Here is a 23,209-nt window from a genome sequence, read left to right as displayed (position 1 = left end):
AAATTTCATTACTTCCTTTTTCTACTGCAATTTTGCAATCATCAATTATTTCATGTCTTTCACAATGTTAAAGGTGAAAATTTTAATTATTCAGGTTTATAGGTTACTTGGCTAGTTATTACATATCCATTATTTGTTTAAGATATAGGAGGAAATAAATAACTTAATAATTGTAAGTATTCCATATATGAGCTAGTAATCTTAATGAGCATTCTAACTGCCTTATTATTTTTCACCATTGAATCCAACAACAATTAAGCACGGTTGAGTACATAATCAAGATCACCTGAGCAGGACTGCATTACTACATTGGCTCTTCGTAGGTCTCACTAATCAGTTGGTACTTGGTACGTACAACTTCTTTATTCTATAGCCTGCACTCGAGATCGCATTGTGTAGAAGAATCATCAACCTATATATTTTGGCTGCTTGGGAGGAGGTCAATTTCTCCACAATGAATGAAATGTGTACTAGAAGTCGAGTTTCCCACAGTCATAGTTTACGTATATAACCATCTTAAGGAAAAGGAATTTGTAAAATATGGAATATCTCAAGAATTTCATACCCCATCCAGATCCTCCCTGCTGCACCCATCCTGCTATATATGACCCTGTGATCAACAAAGCGACGCGCCACCTTCTTTCTTCCACATATTTACCCAGTACTTGACTAATCTCGTTCGGTACAAGTACACGTCCGTTCTGTACAAAGGATGTACGTCCCAATATGCCTGCCTAAGATCACTGCATCTTCTAATGCTGAGCAACCCCCCTGTGCTAGGTCAGGTGTCATGGGGTGCATGGCATCGCCGGTCACAGTGATGTTTTGCTTGCTTAAGTTGCCAAATACTACGTTCCAGGGATATCTAAACATTAATGGAGCCCATGTGTAAGTACAAGATTTTGTACATGTTATTTGTTGGCATTCCCATACAAAGCTAGTGAAGTATATCATGACAATTCATCACTGAAGAAGCTGGAAAAGGGCCTAATACTGATCTCAAATACGTTACAGGTAAATGCATCTCATGAGTCAGCATATGCATTGGGATTGCAATCTGTGTTGCAATCCTTGAGTCAGTCCTAGGTTTTAGGAAGTTTGTTTTTGGAAAGTATCTTTCTATTCTTAAATTTTATTATGCAAAGATTTTTTTCACCAGTTAAAATCGTCCCATTGAAGACCTAATTGATTTAGGTCTGTTTATTTTAATTGGCAATCTTTTGTTAAAAAGATCTTTCCTAATAGGAATCAATTAGGGTTAGACGCATTGATTGTACACGATTCTTTCTCCATATAATTATGAAAATATGGTCTAGGTTTAGAGAGCTTTTAATTTGCATATCATATCAATTTGCATGTGATTGATGCATATATTGTGGGTCTAAACTCTCCAATTCAAATAGTGTTTAAGGAAAGGAGTTTAGGAAATCTTATCTGCATTTAGAATTGTTTTGAATACATATCAGATAAAAGATTGTGATTGCATATTGTTTTGAAAAACCTTTCCATGTTTATCTCAATCGGTGTTTAATGTGATTGGATTGAGGGGGAGTCTTTATCTTCTATAAAAGGTTTTGAAATTGCATTATGAGATGTAGAGTTTTCTGATTGAGAATTTTAATTGTGCTGCATAGTCTGCACTAACTGTTTTACAAAACTCTCATTGTTTGTTTGATTGATTGATCATACTGCTTGTTCACTGCATTCATCACTTGCATATGTGATTGAGATCAGTGAGGCTTCAAGGCAAGATTGAATTTGAAGGCGTGTCCAGATTTCTTCATCTATACAGATTGCTTCATAGTTGTTTAGAATAGGTCTTTTACAGTTGTGAGCAAGTTAGCATTGTTGCTAGTCAATGTGGTTGTGTTGAATACCACTACTTATGATCTGTAACGATTTGATTCATATTGGATTTGATTCACGTGTTGGCTACGTTAAAAGCCACGCAGTGAAGTTTCCTCAGTGGAGAGGTTTACACTGCGTCAGCAATTCTTGTGTTCTTTTATTTGTGTTGTTGCTTGTTTGAATAACTGTCATTACTCAGACTCTATCAATTTTGTTCCATCCGGTAATTACAATTGGCATCAGAGCGGGTTCTAAAGCTTTTTAGTAGATCCGAGGACATGATGGAACATGAATGTGACAGAGCTGCTAGTTCGATAAAGTGTCCCCCATATTTTGATGGTGAAGATTACTCGCAATGGAAGATCATGATGAGGTTCAAGCCTAAGAAAAAGGTACAAAATTTTGCTATCTCTTCTGTTAAAATGAAAGATGTGGATGATAGTGATTCTGTGGATTTAGCTTTACTAACCAAAGAGTTTAAAAAATTTCTGAAAAATAAAAACTCTTATGGTAGTACTTCAAAAAGTATATCTGAATCAAAAAGGGGGCAATTATCTGAAAAACGATTTGACAAAAACCCAAAAGTCAATAATTTTGATAAAGAGAAAAGCGTTGTTGAAAAACCTATACGTTATGAATGTGGTGGTATTGGTCATATCTCTTCTGATTGTGGAAATAGAAAATATAGCTCACGAAATAACAAGGCTCTTAAGTCAACTTGGAGCGACAGTGAGGAAAATTCTCAAACTGAGAATGAAGAAGAGAATATTGCTTTCATCTCCTCACCTTATCATGAGGCATCTGACGATTCCAACAGTGAAGGTAAGATTTTTGATATATCAGATGATGTGACTAATGATAAGTGCAGGGAACTGTATAAAGCTTCAAGAGTGATGTTCAAAAGAAATCTTAAACTTGAGAACGAGATTGAGCAAATCAGAAAAGCAAAGATCAAGGCCGAGTTAAATCTTGAATCATGCAAAGAAAAATGGGAAGGTGAATGCTTTGCTTACACTGACAAACTTGATATTTTGCAGGATAAGATGAATTCCCAAAATTGGGAGGTGGAGCGTATTGAGTTGATTGACAGGATTAAAACCCTTCAGGTTGAAGTTAAAGCCCAATCAAATCTGAATATCTCACTAACCTCTAAAATTGAGAGTTTGCAGGTCAAGCTTGAAGAGTCTCAAGAAAAGTTCAACAAATTCTCAATAGGGTCAGATTTGGTTTCCAAAATGATTGGAATTGGAAAACCACACACCAACAAGAAAAAGGTTGCGGCATAAAGGTGCAAAAATCAATCGTTCTAACTTTGTGAAAGGTGTGAGCTCAAGTGTGCACTCAAGCTCATCAAATGACCAAGAAACTCATCCCCTAACTCTTCTTCAAAAGCCTAAATTTGATTCAGCACCTCCACCTCATCAAAGGAGAACTCAGGTAAGTTCTGACAGTCACATCTCTGTGCGTCAGCTTAGGTATGTTCATAACTCAAAAAGTTTCACTCCCACTTGTCATTTCTGCGGAAAATTGGGACACATACGTCCTAGATGTAATATGCTCCGCAGGGTCACTCAAAATCAGAGGAAAGCATCAAAAATAGGCTCAACTGCATCGCTGCAAGCAGAGCTGAAAGAGCATCTGAAGTTGATTAGCAGGATTGCAATCCCCAAAGAGCAGAATTTGAAGCAGAAGCAAATCTGGATTAAAAAAGGTTCAAATAATTATTTTTCTGCTCATATGAATAATCTTGATAATATGCTTGAGCTTGCTTTCGTTCCTACGTACTGAACACAAATTGTCTAATTCGTTTACTAGGCCTTTAGACAGAACTCAATTTGAATCACTTAGAAGCACCATTGGTGGATGCTCTAAGTATTGATACTCTCACTTCGCTTGATCCATTTTGCATGCATTCATGTTGTATGTCTTCATGGTAGTATAGGTGCATTATTATTTCCGTTTCTGCATTGTTAGGATCAGTTTCTGGAAATTCAAGATTGTGATTTGTATCCCTAAGTGTCTAACAGATTAATTTGAACTTAGATTGACGAGGGCTCTACTCCTTTTCTTAAATCTGTGTGCAATGAGCTGCTTAGCATGTTTTGAATTTGTTCCTGCATCACTCTGTAATTGTGAGCTTGAACAACATATTCTCTATCACCTTGAATCCTCACATGCACACATACTCTAAGTGGTGGTAAGTCATATTTGTTGGTTGGCCTGTTCTCAATACTCTTGTACGGAATATTTCCTTGTTTTTGCTGCTCCTTGAAAAAAAAAAAAAAATGTTTTATATGGAGCATGGCCAGGCTATTGCCAAAGTAAACAGCCCTCGGTCGTGACGAACGATATGAGGATTGGGAAGAAACGGGAATGGTTTGGTCACCCCGGTGGATTATGAGACTATTGACTCGAGTAGATGTGCTCTTTGGGATGTCCTTGTTACATCTAGTACCCTAAAGTCATCTGACTTGGGAGCTGCTAGCTTAATACTCGTTACATGGGTCGTAGTCTTCTTGAGCAAAAATGTTACTTTGTGTGAAAGGCCAAAAGAAAAATTCAAAATCATGCCCTCACGGTGTTATAAGGGGGAATATAGTTTACGTGCTTAAATTTGTTTCGTATGTGAGGCTTGGTTTTCAGGTTTCCACAAATATTACACACCCCATCTTGAGATATGTTCACTCTTCACAACAAGCTAGAGGTATAGAATACTCGATCACCCTCTATCTTACCTTGTGATTGTCGGAATCAATTCACTCGTGTGAACTTATTTTGTTGCACTCTTGTTTATGATTAAGTGGTATTGCTCTTGTTGGAAAAGCTATGCGAATTAAATCTGTTCTTAGCATTTGGATACAACCCACTCATTGTGTGTTTGCATTTCATCCTTGCATCTCTCATCACATGATCACACTTAGGGGGAGTATTGATACTTGGGCTATCTTTCTCTGATTGATTCTTCTTGGGCTGGTGTCTATTGCGAAACATCTACTGGTGATCCTCCTTCTACATAGCTTCCGCTACATAAGTTGCATTTGTCATAAAAATGTCAATGTTGCATCGCTTTTTTGTGTGTTCCGTGATGATATCATATTTCTGATGTACATATACCAGAGATGGGTCTATCCCGTGGACAAAAACCGTGTAAATGATTTTGGTTTCAGTGGTGAAGCCGATCAGGTCACCGATCAGGTCATTGAATAGGTCACTGATTACTGAACATGAGAAGTTCAATGAATTTGGAAATGAAAGTGCGCTTGTATGACATGAAACCAAGCACTAATTGGGAGGCAATCCAATGAATGGATGAGGAGATGGCAACGGCATAGGAAACTTTTATGTTAAAAGGGTGTTATAGTTTACCTGAATCTTCTTTTCAATTTCATTGCTTCTTTTCTGGTTCCTTTTTATGTTTTTAGTGTGTGTGCAGGTCATATAGTTGAGGAAAGATAGAAGAAGATCACTGTTGACCGAAACAGTTTTTCTGGCTCGCGGATCAGTTCATTTTGAACGGCTAGGGTTCACAGCTCACTTGGAATCAGAAGACGTGCCATACATGGATCAAAAGCCCCAGGAGTCTATTTTCCAATGGAGTTGACAGATAGAAATTCTGAGTTCTAATGAGTCTGCAGTCTCCAGTTGAGTACAGAAAGGTCAGGGCAGAAAACCAGAAAACTGGGCAGCTGAGCCACATAAAGCGTAAAACAGGGGATAATTCCCGGGGTCCAAATGAGACAAGCCTTATATGTATATGAAGCCCCAGATGTCTACTTCATTCATACCAAAGGGTTTCTGAATGTGACCCCTGTAGCTTCCGGTATTCAGGTTTGAATGGACAAAGGACATTCTGTCAGCATTCTGACAGTTTTCTGTATTTTTTTGCTAACTTTGCAGGTCTCTAGTTTTCACATCCCTTGGACTTAGAATTTGCGCCACATATGTACGGAAAGCCCTGAATATGAACTTTCATCTCCAAGTAGGATCTTTGGATTCCGATTCTGAATGGATGAGCTATAAGCCTCGGAAGTAGGACTGCTGCAAGGTTTTAGCTGAAATCAGTTTGTGACAAGTGATGTTTCCTATTGTCTTTGAGCATTATTGGAGTACCTTTGGAGCATGTTTGGCATGGAACTTATGTTAGGAAGTCAAGGCTTAATTAGCCTTGAGGTTTGTGTCTTTAGTTCGTCTCCAAAGGTTGCGTGCATTGGGAGGTCTACAAGAGGGAGCATTCTCTACTTTTCTTAACTATACTTGTTTTTGTTGTTTTCTTTTCTCTCTCTTTCTATACTTAAATCTTTTCATTACATGTGATTATTTGTCAAACATTGAGGACAATATTTGGTTTAAGTGTGGGGGGAAGAAAATTGAAACCTTTTTGCTATTTTTAGGTTGTTAGTTTTGCGTTTTCGATATATATATATAAAAATTAAAAAATATATATATAAAAAAAAAAACGATATTCAGTTTTTGTGTGCTTCATAAGCTAGTTCGTTATCTTCCTCTATCTACTTGACAATGAATTCATGGATGGTTCTTGCAAGCTCTGGAGTTGGCTGCTGCATTAAATTTTGGAAAATTGGGAAGGCCATGCACATAGAGATTGATAGAAGTGGGAAGATACCAATGTTGAGGTTCTGAGTCCCATGCAGGGAATAAGACAAAGGAATATGATGATATCGGAATGAAATATTTGAAGTATGTGCTTTTGTTCCTTGTTGCATGCTCCTCTATTTATTCACTCAAGTACGAGCAGCACAAGAGCTGGTATTCTTGGGTTCATTCACAAGCTGTGTCTACATATTCGGTTTTATTATGTTGTGCTCTCACTTGTTCATTAACTACAAGCTGAAGGTTGCCTTTGTCATTCCTAGACAAAAAGGGGGAGAATATTGGTGAATTTGATCAACTTGTGCTTTGATTGTTTAAATCTTTTGATATTGATCTTGAAATTGCGTTGACATTCCTATGCCTTATCTTTAACTTGCTTTTTACAAGGTGTGTGTGATAAGTGTTACAGGAATTGCAGGCTTCTTCCCAAGTGAGGATCCTCAAGTACTTGTGCTTTGATTGTTTAAATCTTTTGATATTGATCTTGAAATTGCGTTGACATTCCTATGCCTTATCTTTAACTTGCTTTTTACAAGGTGTGTGTGATAAGTGTTACAGGAATTGCAGGCTTCTTCCCAAGTGAGGATCCTCAAGTACTTGTTGAGGGGGAGTTTGTATTAATTAGATGTGTTTTGTATAGGAATGCCAAAGGGGGAGATTGTAAGTACAAGATTTTGTACATGTTATTTGTTGGCATTCCCATACAAAGCTAGTGAAGTATATCATGACAATTCATCACTGAAGAAGCTGGAAAAGGGCCTAATACTGATCTCAAATACGTTACAGGTAAATGCATCTCATGAGTCAGCATATGCATTGGGATTGCAATCTGTGTTGCAATCCTTGAGTCAGTCCTAGGTTTTAGGAAGTTTGTTTTTGGAAAGTATCTTTCTATTCTTAAATTTTATTATGCAAAGATTTTTTTCACCAGTTAAAATCGTCCCATTGAAGACCTAATTGATTTAGGTCTGTTTATTTTAATTGGCAATCTTTTGTTAAAAAGATCTTTCCTAATAGGAATCAATTAGGGTTAGACGCATTGATTGTACACGATTCTTTCTCCATATAATTATGAAAATATGGTCTAGGTTTAGAGAGCTTTTAATTTGCATATCATATCAATTTGCATGTGATTGATGCATATATTGTGGGTCTAAACTCTCCAATTCAAATAGTGTTTAAGGAAAGGAGTTTAGGAAATCTTATCTGCATTTAGAATTGTTTTGAATACATATCAGATAAAAGATTGTGATTGCATATTGTTTTGAAAAACCTTTCCATGTTTATCTCAATCGGTGTTTAATGTGATTGGATTGAGGGGGAGTCTTTATCTTCTATAAAAGGTTTTGAAATTGCATTATGAGATGTAGAGTTTTCTGATTGAGAATTTTAATTGTGCTGCATAGTCTGCACTAACTGTTTTACAAAACTCTCATTGTTTGTTTGATTGATTGATCATACTGCTTGTTCACTGCATTCATCACTTGCATATGTGATTGAGATCAGTGAGGCTTCAAGGCAAGATTGAATTTGAAGGCGTGTCCAGATTTCTTCATCTATACAGATTGCTTCATAGTTGTTTAGAATAGGTCTTTTACAGTTGTGAGCAAGTTAGCATTGTTGCTAGTCAATGTGGTTGTGTTGAATACCACTACTTATGATCTGTAACGATTTGATTCATATTGGATTTGATTCACGTGTTGGCTACGTTAAAAGCCACGCAGTGAAGTTTCCTCAGTGGAGAGGTTTACACTGCGTCAGCAATTCTTGTGTTCTTTTATTTGTGTTGTTGCTTGTTTGAATAACTGTCATTACTCAGACTCTATCAATTTTGTTCCATCCGGTAATTACACCATGTTAATGTCGAAAGATCTGTGTGCTGCACAACATCTAAGAATATAGGTGGGAGGTCCTTGGCATAATTCTCAAGTACTTCTTTTTGTATATCTTCGGCATCTCTCGCTAGGGAGGTCCCTGCAATCAATCAAAATGTACATAAAATTTCCAGCAATTGATAGTTTGATAGAACTTAGCCTAATCTGAGAAACAAAGCATGTGTCAAACCAAAACCAATTGACAATTGGTGGAGAAGCCGTCTTCCACACCAGCGATATACGTGCTCTCATATCTATTTTAATTAAGAACATCTAACCCAAAACCATCTGGCAATTGGGTGGAAGACCCTTATTGTTTTATATATATAATTTCCACATACAGTCTGTCATATACAAATACTTTGTTGCACAGGTGAAGGTTTCGAACCTTTAGCTGGAGATGTGACAGTGAAGAACCAGTAGATCTCTTTGTCGGTGAGGGGAACGAAGCCAGCCCTTCTGCCTGATCCTACATACTGTCGCACCTTCTGCTCGAGTCCATGGCCTTGAGGATACACAGCCAAGCCACGAGCAGCTGATCGTCCTGAAAGGACTGGCTCACGGAGTCCTAACCAGCGTGACACCACTAAGTGAACCCCGTCACACCCTATGAGAAACTATAATTGAAGAAAAGGAACAGACAAGTTATAGACCATTACTCCCTTCTATATGAATTACTCAAGATTCCAATACAAATTCTATGTCAGATTATGTACTAGTCCAACTAACTTTACTTTTGCTTTAATGACAGTTCCATTTTCCACGTGAACAATGGCAACGGATGAACCTTCATGTTGTTGTGTTTCAATAGAAGAGATCTTGGAAGAGAAACGGATCAAATGAACCGGTAATTCACCTGCCAATGCCTCGAGCAAGGCTTTCCGGTGTACTGATCTCGGTCCAGCTGCATCACTGCATATTTTCATGATGATTGAGGATGACATTCAACAATATTCAAATCAATATATTGTGTGAATTTATATTCCGAATGCTGGAAACACAAAAATAATAAGACCTTTGCTTAATAAACTTACCCATTGGCTTTGGTGAAAGAGAGTTCTTGAACTTCTCCAGTATCTGTTACATATCCCCTGATAGATCATAAGCTCCAAATATAAGTATAGGTGGAATATAGCCACATACGACCACAAGTTCCAGAGAAATGATGACCAAATACATGTTACAGTTCATATTAAAACTAATCAGAATAAGGAGGAAATTAAGGAATATAGACTTCAGTGACAACCACGAAAAATAACTCCTCTGCTTCAAAGACTTCTTGAATATTCCCACGGCTAATAACTTCATTACACCTGAGTTACCTATTTTCCAATCACTCTTCTTGAGTGATTGCTGCTTCTTTACCTTTATGGTTTTCTGGTTGAACTGGGCCAATTCTCGTCCTATATCATGTTAGTTCCTGACAATCTTTACAGAATTTCACGGAAATGCATCGAATTCATGAAAACACCCGGAGTGAAAAATATATACAACAAGGGAGAAGCAATGAGCCATCAGATGTTTACATTAGCTAATGGTAAGAACCTACTTATTAACTACTACTAATAATCTCTTCGAGTACATGGAAGGTTTGACAACTACATTAGGACTCGACTGCCAAGTTTCAAGTTTGTATTGCTTTGCTGTTAAAAAAAAAAAGGCTTAAAAATCTTTTTGGGTCTCGTAAGTACAAGGTCGGAGATAATCTTCTTTCACCTGTATAGCATGGGTTAGCATAGAAGTACTGTGATTGATAAGTATCCCAACTGCGTGAATACTTTCTTATATAAATACATTATTCCTTGAAAAACAGATCAACTACAAATAAAAGAGAGGAAGATAACACTAGCAGATCAAGTACAAATAAAGGAGAGGAAGATAACACTGGTTTTGTCCAATTTTTAAGTAAGATATTTGAGAAAACTAATAATTTAAAAACTCTTAACTTCTTATATACGTTTGCCTAATTAGGTTTATAGTGGTAAAATGCATTCTATTCCATTGTATTTTGATGAAGTGTTGCAATGTCATTGTTATTAAAGGTGTAGTATTGAAACTAGTATTGAAACCCAACTATAAACAATCTAATGCTGTTTTGCTAGTCATAGATTAGACCATGTTGTTATTCTAGGTGAGCCAACAGGCTTTAAAATATGCTCTTCTAAATTTGGAGGTTGAGGAGAATTCTTTGTAACAAAACAGAGTACAATTTAAGAACCAACCAACTCTTCAATTCTTGAGTGAGTGTAATATGATAGTAAATAGTTTGTGAAAAATATATAATTTATGAATTTCTATATGGTATCCAATATGTATTTCTTTCCTCCTCATCATAAGATACAGCTTTGTACATCCTCTAATGCGATTGTATTAGATTTTGCGACAATTTTGAATTTTCCTGAGCTTTATCTCCAAGAATTTTTTATGAGCATCAGTGGAAATAAACATAGAGCGTAACATACATCAACCGAGTACCGACTCTCTTAGTTCTTTACCCAATTTCATGGGCCATGCATCGGCGTCAGAAAAACAATAACAAACAATATTTACAAAAAAACCGGGGGGGGGGGGGGGGGGGGGGGGGGGTGGGATATTCCGTCTAATTGCAAATTCATAGTCATTCCAAACCAACTGTCTCCATGTTCCATTTCCAATTGACATGTCAAAAGCTTACAACAATAATGGGTGGAAAATTCTCAACTTCATGCAAAAATTTGCACCGGAAGATATTACTCAAAATATCAAGATGAAAGAGTAGAAGCATGGATAGAGTAAAATATTTCACAACACAATAACAAGTGTTTTATGTTTCAATTTACAGCGAAGCCATCAACTGTAACACACAAATCCAAATCAATCATCATCTTCAAGAACATTCCGACGCCTCTGAATCTGGAAAACAGAAAGTAACACAAGGCCAAATATCAGTATAGGTATATATATCATGGAAAAGGAAACAAAGTAAAAACTGTAATTAGATTGTCATGAGTCATGACTTATGACTTACAGTGACTTTAGTCTGCTTGGTTGTTTGGTTGTTGATCTGTTCCAACAATGAAATAAGCCTCTCCTCGGTAACCTGACAATTGAAGTTCTAAGCACTTTGTTTCCCTTATAGATGAGCTCTTATGAATGCTTGCAGTGAGGAAAACAAAAAACCATGGGGAAAGTATAAGACAGACGAGGATATGAGAATGATACACCATACCTTCTCAGCTATTTGGCCCATTTGAGCAGCTCTCAGTATGACATCTTCAACACCTCTTGCCTTCTCAGGTTTCACCAAAGCAATTCGAGCAACTGCACATGCATAGCATTAAGTAAAAGATAATGTACAAGTACCCTAGCCAAATTGCACTTACTATGCATTTGACGGAACCACAGCAGATCGTTGCTTGGGATTAATTTATAAAGATCGTGTCTTTTTCCGTCATTCTCAGTTTTGAAAAACTAAATATCCTACTACATTATATTTACTAGTCAATAACAGTGACCCAAACATATTATCCTAAACCAGAAATAGTTTTGTCCTTATCGATCAAGTAATAAAGGAAAATTCAGGGTAAAAGTAAATTAAGAACTCAAATGCCTATTTCCGATATCAACTTACGTCTTTCTCGAGCTTCAGATGACAAAATCTGACTAAGCATCATCTGCCTCCGTTCTTCTGCCTCCCTACATTTATTGCCTTATGTATGAGATTAACAATTGGTACAAAAGAAAACAAAGTAACGCCCTAATTGATTTAAAACCCAACCTCTTGGCATCATCATTTGCCTTCTGCTGTTCAGGGTTTTGCTGCCCTCTGGCCCCTCCCTACGTATCAATATAAAGTAGTGAGGTCAGCACAAAAGTGGCAACCTCTTTTTTGAGCAAAGATATTCAGAAAAACTCAAGTTATTGAGTACTTACAGCGCCTTGTTGAGCCATAAGCTCCTGCATTCTTCTTTGTCTGATTGCTTCGAGTTCGGGATCAGCCTAAGAATGGAATCCATAAAGTCAAAAAAACAACAAACATCCAATGACAGGCAAACAAAAACTTAACAATCGATCACAATGACAAAAAGCACAAGTGTTAATAATATGCAAACAACAAAGACGGGTACACCATAAATAACACTCAACAGTTTCTGGTTTGCGTCTTCCATTCATTCACCTGTATAGACTTAATGAAAAGAAGGCAGTGATTCCGTTGATCTAATCAAGTCGAGTAAGTTAACTCTGACCGTCTAGTTGAAAAATATGAACGAGTATCCTACATTTCTCGACATGATACAGCCAACAACTAAACCTTTAGGTCCCTAAATTCAGATATGCATTACAAGAGTGTAAAGGGTTTCACAACTTCACTTGGCACTTCCCTAAACTACTTATACTGTCTGAAGTCATTACTTGCTACTACTGCTAATAACATGGATCAAAAGCATGTTTAGTAGTATCAGCTATTTCTGAGTCAAATTCAGCTCCAAATCCATTTATCAGCCAATTACATGACAAAAACACATTGAAGAGTACAAATTAATTAAAACCCAGTCCTAATCTATATAATATAACAAGAGTAGGATATGATGGAAAAGACAAAAACTTTGAGAACCCTAATTCTAAGCAGAAGGAAATTGAAAGTGAGGGAGAGAATTTACCATTTGATTCAAGTTGTGAGTAGAGATCTAAGTGCTCCGACCTGGGTTTGCGTTGGTCGGACGCGAATTCTGAAATCTTTATATATAGAGAGGTCAGAGGGAGTCAGATACCCTTTCTTAGGTGAAGAAAAGAAAAGGAACGAAAGGAAAACTGGGCCGACCCAGTAGTTCATTCGATTTGTGTTTCGTGTTGGTCCATTTAGGTTGTACAGTGCTTCTATCGGCTCACATAGCTATAATGAAAGCCCCCTTTTGTTTTTGTCGTAAAAATTCAAATTACGTGACTGTCCTCCTCTAATTAATTGTGTCACGTTAGGCGTTAACATATTAATGAATTTTTCAAAATATATCTGTGTAAATGATGGATATCAAGAACAACTTTTCTTCCTTTAAAGTTGTAGACGTAATGTCACCTAATTGGACAATGGAAACAAAAAATCTACTCTTAGCTTACACCTACACCTTTGATTGTGATTATCAAGGGGGCGGAACCGATATATGGTATGAGGGACTAGACCCCCAACATTTGTCTACATCATTCTTAAATCAATTATACCTCATATAATTATATAGAAATTGACCTTAATTCAATTCTTGGACCCTTCCTTACCAATAACAACAACACAAGTGCCAAAAACACAGAGAATAATTCAGAAATCAAAACTGATAGTACTAATTACCCAATTTATAATAAGGAAATATGAAGATTTTTTAATTTATTGTTATTGATGTCTAGCTTTTTCAGTTGTTTCAAAAGATTATTTGTGTGTAATTTTCTATTTTATTAATAGGTATCCTAGTTTTGTAATTCTTGAACTGCTCCCCCCAAGTTTTAAATCCTAATTTGGTCCCTAGTGATCATCATCACCACCAACATCTTTCAAATAAAAATTTGGTGGTTTTTGCTTAAAAAATGATGAATTTTTTTGTTTGAATAGAAGAAAACTAAAACTTTAATTTAAAGATTTAGAAACGTGTTTGGTGTGACTTCATTGAGATAAATGAATTAAGACAATCACACTTTATCAAGTTAAACTTCATTCACACACCAATCACTTCAATACCTCATCACCTCATGTAGTTACACGCTTTCGCTACCAAATTCGGTTGAGATTGAAACTTTACAATAGAAATGCTTTTGCACTTAACAAAAAAGAAGATAAAAACCGTTTCAGATTTGCAGAAATTTGCTGGACTCGATAACAGCCGTCCCCAGAAAAAGGTAATGCTCTCTTAATCAACAGTCAGAAAAGCAGGAATATAAAATCATGGAATAGATTCTGCATGAAAATAAATCCCTTTATAAAAATCAAACCAAAAGATGCAAGTGGGCCCAACATGTCACGTGTCTCTTATAAAGAAAAACCACGTCACTTGCCTCTAGTCCCTCCCACACTTATTATTTTCACACTTTGACTAACTTAAAGAAAATGACAAAAAGAAAATGACAAATGACGTAACAGATTGATTAGCGCACATTGTTAGTGTATGATATATGGTTAGGAGAGACTTTTGTTATTATTCAGAATTTATTTTAAGAATCGAGATTCAAATTTTATATCCCCACGATCTCCCATATTTATTTAATAAATGGACTAGGTGAGACTGAGACTTCCAGTTAGGCTGAGTTTCAAATCTCTCTTCACAAAAGAAATAACAGTGCCTCCGTATCTTTCGGAGGAGTGAAAAACAGTTTCGTTTTCAAAGAGAAGAACCGGTTGTGTTCCCATGTTCCTTCCGGCGGCACGTCTTCGGGACGTCATCGTTGGACGGGTAGGTTTCGATTCTCAGTCAGCCGATGAAGGTTCAAAGCGGAGTACAGGCCAGAATAAGGAAGATTGATGGTGGAGTCATCCGTATGCAACTGCCGAGATCGTCGAACAGTATGCAACTGTCGACTTAGGCCAACAAATATGCCTTTGGCTGCCGTCATCGGAGCTTGGGGGAGGCGAGTGGCTCATTTGAGGCTACAATTTGAATCCGGGTGCAATCTGACCCTGCTGCAAATGGCTATTCGACAACAACGATTAAGCGTGCTGCCCTATTTGAGTGCTTTGACAACGGTGATTGGACTTATGTGTTAGTCGGCGGCTGGGGGGATAAACTGTGGTGTGGTCTGGCCACTAGTTTCGGTCAAGATTCGTTGGTAATGGTTGATGGTGATGGCCAACATGGGTTGTGGGCCTGTCTTCCTTCATTGGGCCTCTGCTGGTGGGCTTATATTATGTATTTTTTAGTTTTGTTATTTTGTTTCAAATATTTACAATAAATCCCTGCCAACCTTTAGTAAGGTCACATGGGCTGTGTACCAGGCTGCATACTCAGTATACCTTGTCATATGAGCGAGGCGGCAGATCTTGAATTGGGTGCAACCTCCTAGTGGCAGGATGAAATGTCGTGGCGAGGGATTTATTTCTGGTTTGCATATTGGGAAAACTATTTTATTGGTTTTATGACATTGCCTTAACTTTTCGATGTGCCACTACTACTGTAAAGCAAATGGAGTAGTCCATATGACACTTTTTGCTATTTGGTGCATGTTCGAATACATTATAGCAGTAGAGAATTCTGTTATTATTTATAAGGTTCTTTTGAGGTGTATTGTAATATGAGGTTTATGCATTATGTCCCCTCCTTTGTATTCAACAGTTTCATCAATGAAGGAGGACGACTAACCATCCTTTATTCAAAAAAAAAAAGACAAAAGAAAGAAGAGAATTGCACTTGCACCGATAGAAATAGATGGTTCAAAATCATTGTGTATATATTTTTTATTATTAAAAAAATATAGACTGAGATATTTTAAATTTGCTGATTCACAAAGAACAATTTCCAAGAAAGAAATCAAAATGCAACCCATGCAACTCTCCTTTTCCACCCCCTAGAATTCCAACTAATTACAACTCTAACCCCAACCAGGTCTGCAACTCCCCAACTGCTTCACTGTAATAAAAGACTGCTTACTTCATCATGAAGTCAAACACTCACTGACAGAACACCCTCCCATGATTCAAGAAGCTCAGAATCACAAAACCCAAATCTCAAAGCTCCCAAAAGTCCCATTTTGAGGTTGAAGAAAGCTCAGAATGGGTTTCACAATGGGTCTGAACCTGCTTCTCTTAATGGCCATGGTGGCCACCAACATTCTCTCCCTCTACCACCTCTCCTCCACCATCCAATCCCCCAAACAATCCCCCCCTCCCAAGAACCCAGTCCCTGATCACCTCCTCCACCAGCTCCACACCATACGCGCCACCATCAACCACCTCACGCGCAGCCACCCACCCCCACGCGCCGCTTCCTCTTCCTCCTCCACCTTCAAACCCTCCTCGGATCTCCTCCTCTACTCCCGCCTCTCCCCAATAGCCTCCTCCTGCCACAACCACCCTGACCTCCTCAACAAGTACATGGACTACACACCCTTCTCGCTCTGCCCCGCCGACTCCGACATTGCCGAGACTCTCATCCTCCGCGGCTGCCACCCCCTCCCTCGCCGCCGATGCTTCTCCAGAACGCCGCAGAAGCCCACATCTTCACTCTCTCATAACCCTTTCGCTTCTTCTCTCCCGGATCAAAATGTCTTATGGGACAAGTACACCTGCAAGAGCTTCAGCTGCCTCAACCGCCACCATCCCACCTCCGGTTTCGATTTGAACGGCGAGCTGACCAATTTTATGACCTACAAGTCCGAGCTGGACCTCCCCATCCCGCAGCTCTTCCAAATCGCCAAGGCCGCCGGAGCTGTCCTCCGCCTCGGCCTCGACATCGGCGGCGGCACCGGGACCTTCGCCGCGAGGATGAAGCTATACAATGTGACGGTTGTTACCACAACGATGAATTTTGGCGCGCCGAACAATGAGGCGGTGGCGCTGAGGGGGCTGGTGCCGCTGCACGTGCCGCTGCAGCAGCGGTTTCCGGTGTTCGATGGGGTGATGGATCTGGTGCGGTGCGGGCACGCGGTGAATAGGTGGATTCCGGTGATGGCGTTGGAGTTTTTGTTGTATGATGCGGATAGGGTGTTGAGGGGAGGAGGGTACTTGTGGTTGGATCATTTCTTCAGCAAGGGGGTGGATCTCGAGAAGGTTTTCGGGCCGTTGATTGGGAAGTTGGGGTACCGGAGAGTGAAGTGGGCGACGGCGAGTAAGAATGAGAAGAATGGGGAGGTTTACTTGACTGCTCTTCTGCAAAAGCCTGTCTCAAGATGAGGTTCAAGGCTTCAGGTACTAAACTGATATTGTGGTTGTTTTTTTCGGCAGCTGTTAGCATGTCTCTTGAATCTGAGTTTTGTTGGCAATGTGGGTTACTGCAATGAGTAGTTGTAGTGTTAGCTGAATATAAGTATGCTTAAAGTAGATCCAGAGTTGCATTACTCTTTTAGTTGATATGATGGCATTGAAATTTTCGGTTGGATGAAATTTGATGAGACTTTTGCTACCGAAGTTTGAATTAGGTGAGATCTTTATGCAAGACAACAATAGCATAAGCTCTTTCATTGCAAACAACTAACTAGTTTTTCGAGGAAGATCACACCTGAGATGCACAAAGCAGTAAACATAACACATTCAACTTGCATTGCCTGTCTGCCAGTCTGCCACTTGAGCAGGAACACACTAAATTTCTGAACACCAGCTAGTTTGTTGTAATTACTGGTTTTATAGTAAGAGTAAAACCTTTTTCCTGCCCCAGTTGACCAAGTTAGTTATTTTAGGAAGTGTTTGTTAACAAAAGTTACAATTTGTGTTATATCTTTTCTGTCTACATACTTGAAATGACATTTAAGTTTGTTAGTTAGATCTCCTGGATATTTAACTAATATAGAATGGTATAAAAGGAACTTCAGATGTGCTTGCTATGTTTTACTGGTGCCATGATTCTTCTAGTAATTTCAGACAAGGAAACAAATCGTTCTTCTAGAGCTGATGTATGTTAAACCTTGGATGCTTTTGGAGACAAGGCATTGGCATTTTAATATTCGTAGTATTGTATTCTAAATTCGTCTGACACTGTAACCATAAGGTTTTGATCATATATGAATATGGGTGTTCTGGTATTTTAATTTTTCAAAAGTGGATCAAACTTTTTTCCTGGCCACTTGACCAAGTTATTTTAGGAAGAACTTTTATAAGGTCAAGTAGCAATACAATTTGCTAACAGATATCCTGCTGTTTGAAAGGAAATTTGAGTGTGTTAGCTCTCCGGGATATTAGACTAATATAGAATGGTATAAAGGAACTTCAGATGTGCTCTAGGTTTTGCTGGTGTCATTATTCTTCTTTTAATGCACAATGCATGTTAAACCTTGGATACTTTTGGAGACGTGGCATTGGCATTTCAATTATTGTAGTATAGTATTCTAAACTAGTCTGACATTGTAACCATAAGGTTTTGATCATATATGAGTCATACTCTAGATTACTTCCATTACTCAGAAATGGATCGTTCCAATATCTATTTATGATATGTCATAACTAATGTACGGTTTCAAGATTTTTCAGTTCAGACAAAAGGAAGATAAACCTGAGCTTTTGTATCTAGACTAGGAGAAATTGTGGAAGAAAGTTCCCTGGTTGTCTGATTCAGTAATGGCACAGTGATTCTTACATTTATGCAACTTCCAATCTGACAACTCTGTGATGTGGTTTGGTTGGCTTTCCAGGTTTGATGTCAAATTTTGCTGTCGATGAGGACCTCAGCATGCAGAATCACCTCTCCCTAGGAGTGCATCATTAACTAATGAAGCAGAATATATTAACATCTTCTGAAGTGGGTTAAACTTTTAGCTACTTATTAATGATGTGAACAACTGTGGAATGTTACAAAAAGAACATTTTATAGGATCCTGAGCAGGGTGTAAATTCAGAAGAAACCCCAGAAGAAATGTAAAATGGCCTTTTGTTGGCCTCTTGACTGCTTGTAAGATTTATTCCGATTAGTTCTTTAGATACACATCTGCAGAAAGGGAAATTTATAACCTTTCCATTTAGTTTCTGAATTTTTTTTTTTTCCAACAACGAAAAGAAGATTTCCAAACAAAACCATAAAACAACCCGCTACCAGCTGTATCTGGAATGCTGGTTGAAGTGTTAAAAAGTGGGGATTCCATGCATATAAAGCTTGACTACCCAAAAAGAAGTTGAGCATACTCCCTGGAAAGTTGCATTTTGCGTTAGAGATTTTGACTTGCATCTTCCTTCAGTCTTTAATCTTTACCAAAAGACTGGTTGAATAGTCTTTCCCCCAAGACATTGCGGGCTCAATCATACACACATATTGGGATGATCCCATTTCCAAGCAAGTGAGATAATCGAGAGTACGACGCGTATATGATCAACAACTGATGGTTATGATGCTACACTATTTTGGCATATGAATCAATTTGCTAAGGTAAAGCAGTAATCAACAAAAGACTGGTTAATTACATACAACCTTTCCCCCAAGACATTGCAGGTACAAGGAAAATTTAATTAATAAAATGGGACTAAGAACTTGAAGCCTACACCCTCAGACAAAAACTACTGCATGCATAATGATATAATTTCATCACAAAAACATTTTAACAACATCAAGGTCTCGATAGCGAACATTTTGTTGTAGCTACAGATAATTTTTTCAACTTAAATTCATTTTCATATATGCAGGGAGCTACAGATCAGGAAAGTGGCTTATGATACCTTTGCTTCTGCAACATCAGCTATGAGCTTAAACATTTCCGATCCTTTTGTGAAGGATTTAACTCTTCTTCACCTTTTCATTTTTAACAAACCACTTTCACTCATCAAATTCTATCCATCCACCTAAAGCAAATACATACTGGAAGAGAAGAAACAACAGATACTGTAAGTGATCAGTAACTCAGTGAACCACAAACCTATGGGAGTAGATCACCTGCCAATTCTTCACTCAAAGGATGCATATCCTTTGAGAATTGCATGGCAAACACTTCTTTGTTGACAACTCTGAAACAGCCAGAAAATCGTGTCAGTTAAAATTTAGCATACAATCAAGTATCTCATCGTTAGTATTACCAAAATTTGATACTACACAACAAAAAGCATTGACAACCAATGCTAGTCAGATATTAGATAAGAGTCATTGGACAAGCAAAACCAATTAGTAGGTTCCTTCCCTAGCTATAATGAAGTAGCACCTCGATCTATATTTTGTAAACCAGAAAAGTCCACTGAGGAGAAGAGAAAGCAAAAACAAAGATTCAACCCACAAGAACAAAGGAAAAAACTGAAAAACAAATCCCAATTGCAACCTACAAAACATGACGCATTCATTGCATGTAGTCACTGAACTACCTAATATCCGAGAGAGTACAGGGATTCATAAAACACTACCAAGTAGTAGCAGGTGACATGTGTATTCCTAACTGCCAAAGCAGTACTGTGACCAACTTTCTAAAGTTTGATCATAAAGGTCTTGATTAAGCATATCTCAAAGCTGTAAAACAGGTCCGTAAGATTTAGAATAGCCAAGGTAATAAACTTTGACAAACTAATAAATCACCGAGTTGCTCAAACAGGACCTTATTTAAGTTTTTGATCCCTTGGACCAGCGATTGCACAGTAGAAAAATTAGGCTTTCCATGCAAGCTATACCTCTTCTCATAAGAAGTCAGGAAATGTATCTGATGCTTACAGGAAATAAATTTAAATTTTGTGAACGGATGTGTATGGAACAATGGCATCAAAATGGCTTTCAGAGGATTATATCAAAGTAATGGGATGTTCTGCTACATCTGCAGTTCAAGACAATGTATAAGGTTTTGGTATATAAATATTGAAGTTCGGAGTTGCATCTCATTAATTATCAAATAAAAAATGGTGAGGTGAATTAAAGGTCTACACTCATTTTGGCCGGGCAGTGCAAAAAGTTCTAAATCCAGAAACTGTGTTTCTAGTGGATGACACCCCCACATTGTTCTGTAGTATCTAAAAAACTCGGCTACTCGAATAGTATTTTAAGTACAGAATTCATTCTCACAAACTCAGAAAGGGGAAGTGAAGTACTGGATAACAAAATTGTAAATTTTGAAAGGAGAAAAGAGGATTCACGGTCAATAATTAGACAAAAATAAAACGAAAGCAGATTCTTTCGGTATAAAAGGCATTTCATTTCATCGGTTGGATTCAATGCAAAAGTACAAATGATACACCATACAGATTAACCTTAGGCAGACAACTCACAGTCCATTGTGTTCATCATAATATAATTCAGGCATTAAACACAATGCAAGTAATACACACACCTATATTTAAATTACACTCAATACTAGTTTTCACTCTATTCTTTAAATTTTCATCATAATGAAGAACATGCGCACTAATTCCAAAGTAATCAGTTATTTCTAGATTGATCAAGCATTAGCCATTGAACTTCAAAAATATAGGGAATCAGTTATTTTTTATTAAATTTGACGCCTTTTAAGGTATATATCACCTTTTCAAATTCAAATTCAAACTCAAACTCAATACTCTTTGAAAGGGATTGCCGAAGATATTTACGTTTCATAAATTGTAAGGATTGTACTATTAAATATTCCAGATTTGACAACAAAAATCCACCAATCAATAAATGGGATTTTCTCAAAAAAAAAAAAATTCAATAAATGGGATCCCTCAATAAAGATTCGAAATTCAAAGGGAAGAGATAATTGAGGCATTAATGCAAAAACCAAAACTAAATCGATCGATCCTTAAATATAGTTGGCCGGTTGAAAACGCACTAATTGTGAGATAAAAGACCATAGTTATCCATCTTAAACATTTAAACTTTATTACTGGATCAGTTTTTATTTATTTTTATCGGATACTCGATCAGCTTTTACAAATTCAAAAGTTAACATACATATGAACCCTAAAACGCTAAAACATAGGACACTAACCATAAAACCAACGGAATTCAATAACAAAAGTTTAGGGAACTCAATCCCACTCAGGGAAACGTGATTGAATCGAAATAGGATGTGAGATCCCCAATTGACGTGAGGATGTACTGCCTCTGCTCATTTATAATTTGTACTATAATAATCCTACTTATATAAATATATAAATATATATATATATATATATATATATATTTATATTTGAGCATTTAGGGTTTAGTATGGAGGATAATGGAGAAAAAGTTGCTCGCCGGAAAGGTCCGTCCATCGTGGGAAGGAAACGGAAGTTCCGATCACTAAGTAAGGTAATGGAGGATACTGCAGGAAGAAGAAAATGGGCCAAGTTAGAGGTGGACTGCTTAACCAATGTGTTTGGAAGACTAGGAATGGAGCCACTGCTTATGAATGTGCCTTTTGTCTGCAAATCATGGCACAAAGCAACCCAGGATCCTCTGTGCTGGCAAAACCTCTCATTCCCAGAGTTTTTACCACTACTCGAACCCAAGAGTCTCGGCCCGGAGCCATTTTACTACAAGTTTGTTGATAAATGTCAAGTCAAGAAGAACACTACTTTCTCCATCAGTGCTTTTGTAAGGATGGTAGTGGCTCGTAGCCACGGAAAGGCCATCGAGATCAAACTCCCTGGCTTTATAACTGAAGAAACCTTGAGGTACGTTTCGGATGCATGTCCCGGGATTAGGGTTTTGTGCATGCCAGATGATATAGTCATTTTTAAGCATTCTAGGCTTATTGCGAAATTGATTGGCAAGTGGAAGATGTTGGAGCAATTGCATTTGGGCGGCAACCTCAAGAAGATTGTCACACTTCGAGCACAATTGGATAAGCAAAGGACAAATGATTTGTTTGCAATGGGAGATTATTGTTCGTGTGAAACCATATTGGACGAGATCGTGATGCAGATTGGCATTCACTGCAATCATTTTGTGGGTCTCAGAATCGCTCATGCTTATGTTGATGAAGTAGAGGCATCGATTATTGCGGAATCGTTGCCGAATCTTAAGTACTTGTGGGTTGAAGAGTCTCACTTTGAAGGGGACAGTCTTGTCACGCTAGTGCGGGGCTGCAAACAACTTGAGGTTTTGGATGTCACTGACTGTGGAGAACTTGAAGACAGTGATGGTGATATGAAGGAAATAGCAACCCTTGCTAAGGGTTATGGTATTGAATTTCTATGGCAAGGTGGACGTGAAGATGCTGATTATTGTGGTCTTGATTTTCAGAACCGGTCGAGGAAGTTGCTTTTAACCAAGGTTCGTGTGAGACAATGTCCGCGGATGAGCACCGGTGGAATGGCACCATCGAGGCTCCTAGCTCATAGAAAATAA

General features: G+C 37.9%; 4 protein-coding genes across 4 annotated transcripts; 2 read left to right on the top strand and 2 right to left on the bottom strand.

Moving 5' to 3' along the window:
- Nucleotides 1–192: 192 nt before the first annotated feature.
- LOC112203067 (monooxygenase 2) lies at nucleotides 193–9,259 on the bottom strand. Its single transcript, XM_024344090.2, has 4 exons — nucleotides 9,068–9,259; nucleotides 8,722–8,950; nucleotides 8,316–8,433; nucleotides 193–886 (listed from the first exon to the last, which is right to left on the bottom strand). Exons 1-4 carry the CDS (start codon nucleotides 9,257–9,259, stop codon nucleotides 670–672), a joined length of 756 nt encoding a protein of 251 aa, XP_024199858.1. The 3' UTR covers nucleotides 193–669.
- A 1,690-nt stretch (nucleotides 9,260–10,949) lies between these two features.
- LOC112165961 (DNA-binding protein DDB_G0278111) lies at nucleotides 10,950–13,135 on the bottom strand. The gene is made up of 7 exons (XM_024302686.2): nucleotides 12,974–13,135; nucleotides 12,246–12,311; nucleotides 12,091–12,149; nucleotides 11,944–12,008; nucleotides 11,542–11,633; nucleotides 11,341–11,412; nucleotides 10,950–11,225 (listed from the first exon to the last, which is right to left on the bottom strand). Exons 1-7 carry the CDS (start codon nucleotides 12,974–12,976, stop codon nucleotides 11,187–11,189), a joined length of 396 nt encoding a protein of 131 aa, XP_024158454.1. The 5' UTR covers nucleotides 12,977–13,135; the 3' UTR covers nucleotides 10,950–11,186.
- A 2,732-nt stretch (nucleotides 13,136–15,867) lies between these two features.
- On the top strand, nucleotides 15,868–18,952 carry LOC112167552 (probable methyltransferase At1g29790). Its single transcript, XM_024304581.2, has 2 exons — nucleotides 15,868–17,193; nucleotides 18,630–18,952. The coding sequence occupies exon 1, from the start codon at nucleotides 16,060–16,062 to the stop codon at nucleotides 17,176–17,178; it is 1,119 nt and encodes a 372-aa protein (XP_024160349.1). The 5' UTR covers nucleotides 15,868–16,059; the 3' UTR covers nucleotides 17,179–17,193; nucleotides 18,630–18,952.
- A 3,219-nt stretch (nucleotides 18,953–22,171) lies between these two features.
- On the top strand, nucleotides 22,172–23,209 carry LOC112203066 (F-box/LRR-repeat protein At3g48880). Its single transcript, XM_024344089.1, has one exon. It carries the CDS (start codon nucleotides 22,172–22,174, stop codon nucleotides 23,207–23,209), a length of 1,038 nt encoding a protein of 345 aa, XP_024199857.1.

This window comes from Rosa chinensis, chromosome 5 (genome assembly GCF_002994745.2).
Source record: "Rosa chinensis cultivar Old Blush chromosome 5, RchiOBHm-V2, whole genome shotgun sequence".
NCBI classification, from domain to species: Eukaryota; Viridiplantae; Streptophyta; class Magnoliopsida; order Rosales; family Rosaceae; genus Rosa; species Rosa chinensis.
Note: the sequence above shows the minus strand (reverse complement) of the source record. Positions and strands in the feature narration are given on the sequence as shown.

What these genes read in the sequence shown, in the direction of transcription:
- LOC112203067 (XM_024344090.2), bottom strand. Translation starts at nt 9,259, where the DNA reads ATGAAAATATGCAGTGATGCAGCTGGACCGAGATCAGTACACCGGAAA. An exon ending in TGTCACATCTCCAGCTAAAG is followed by an intron (nt 8,434 to 8,721) that starts GTTCGAAACCTT and finishes GATTGATTGCAG; the next exon opens with GGACCTCCCTAGCGAGAGAT. An exon ending in ACAGATCTTTCGACATTAAC is followed by an intron (nt 887 to 8,315) that starts ATGGTGTAATTA and finishes TTGTACTTACAC; the next exon opens with ATGGGCTCCATTAATGTTTA.
- LOC112165961 (XM_024302686.2), bottom strand. An exon ending in TTATGGCTCAACAAGGCGCT is followed by an intron (nt 12,150 to 12,245) that starts GTAAGTACTCAA and finishes ATTGATACGTAG; the next exon opens with GGAGGGGCCAGAGGGCAGCA. An exon ending in CCAAGCAGACTAAAGTCACT is followed by an intron (nt 11,226 to 11,340) that starts GTAAGTCATAAG and finishes TCTGTTTTCCAG; the next exon opens with ATTCAGAGGCGTCGGAATGT.
- LOC112167552 (XM_024304581.2), top strand. Translation starts at nt 16,060, where the DNA reads ATGGGTTTCACAATGGGTCTGAACCTGCTTCTCTTAATGGCCATGGTG.
- LOC112203066 (XM_024344089.1), top strand. Translation starts at nt 22,172, where the DNA reads ATGGAGGATACTGCAGGAAGAAGAAAATGGGCCAAGTTAGAGGTGGAC.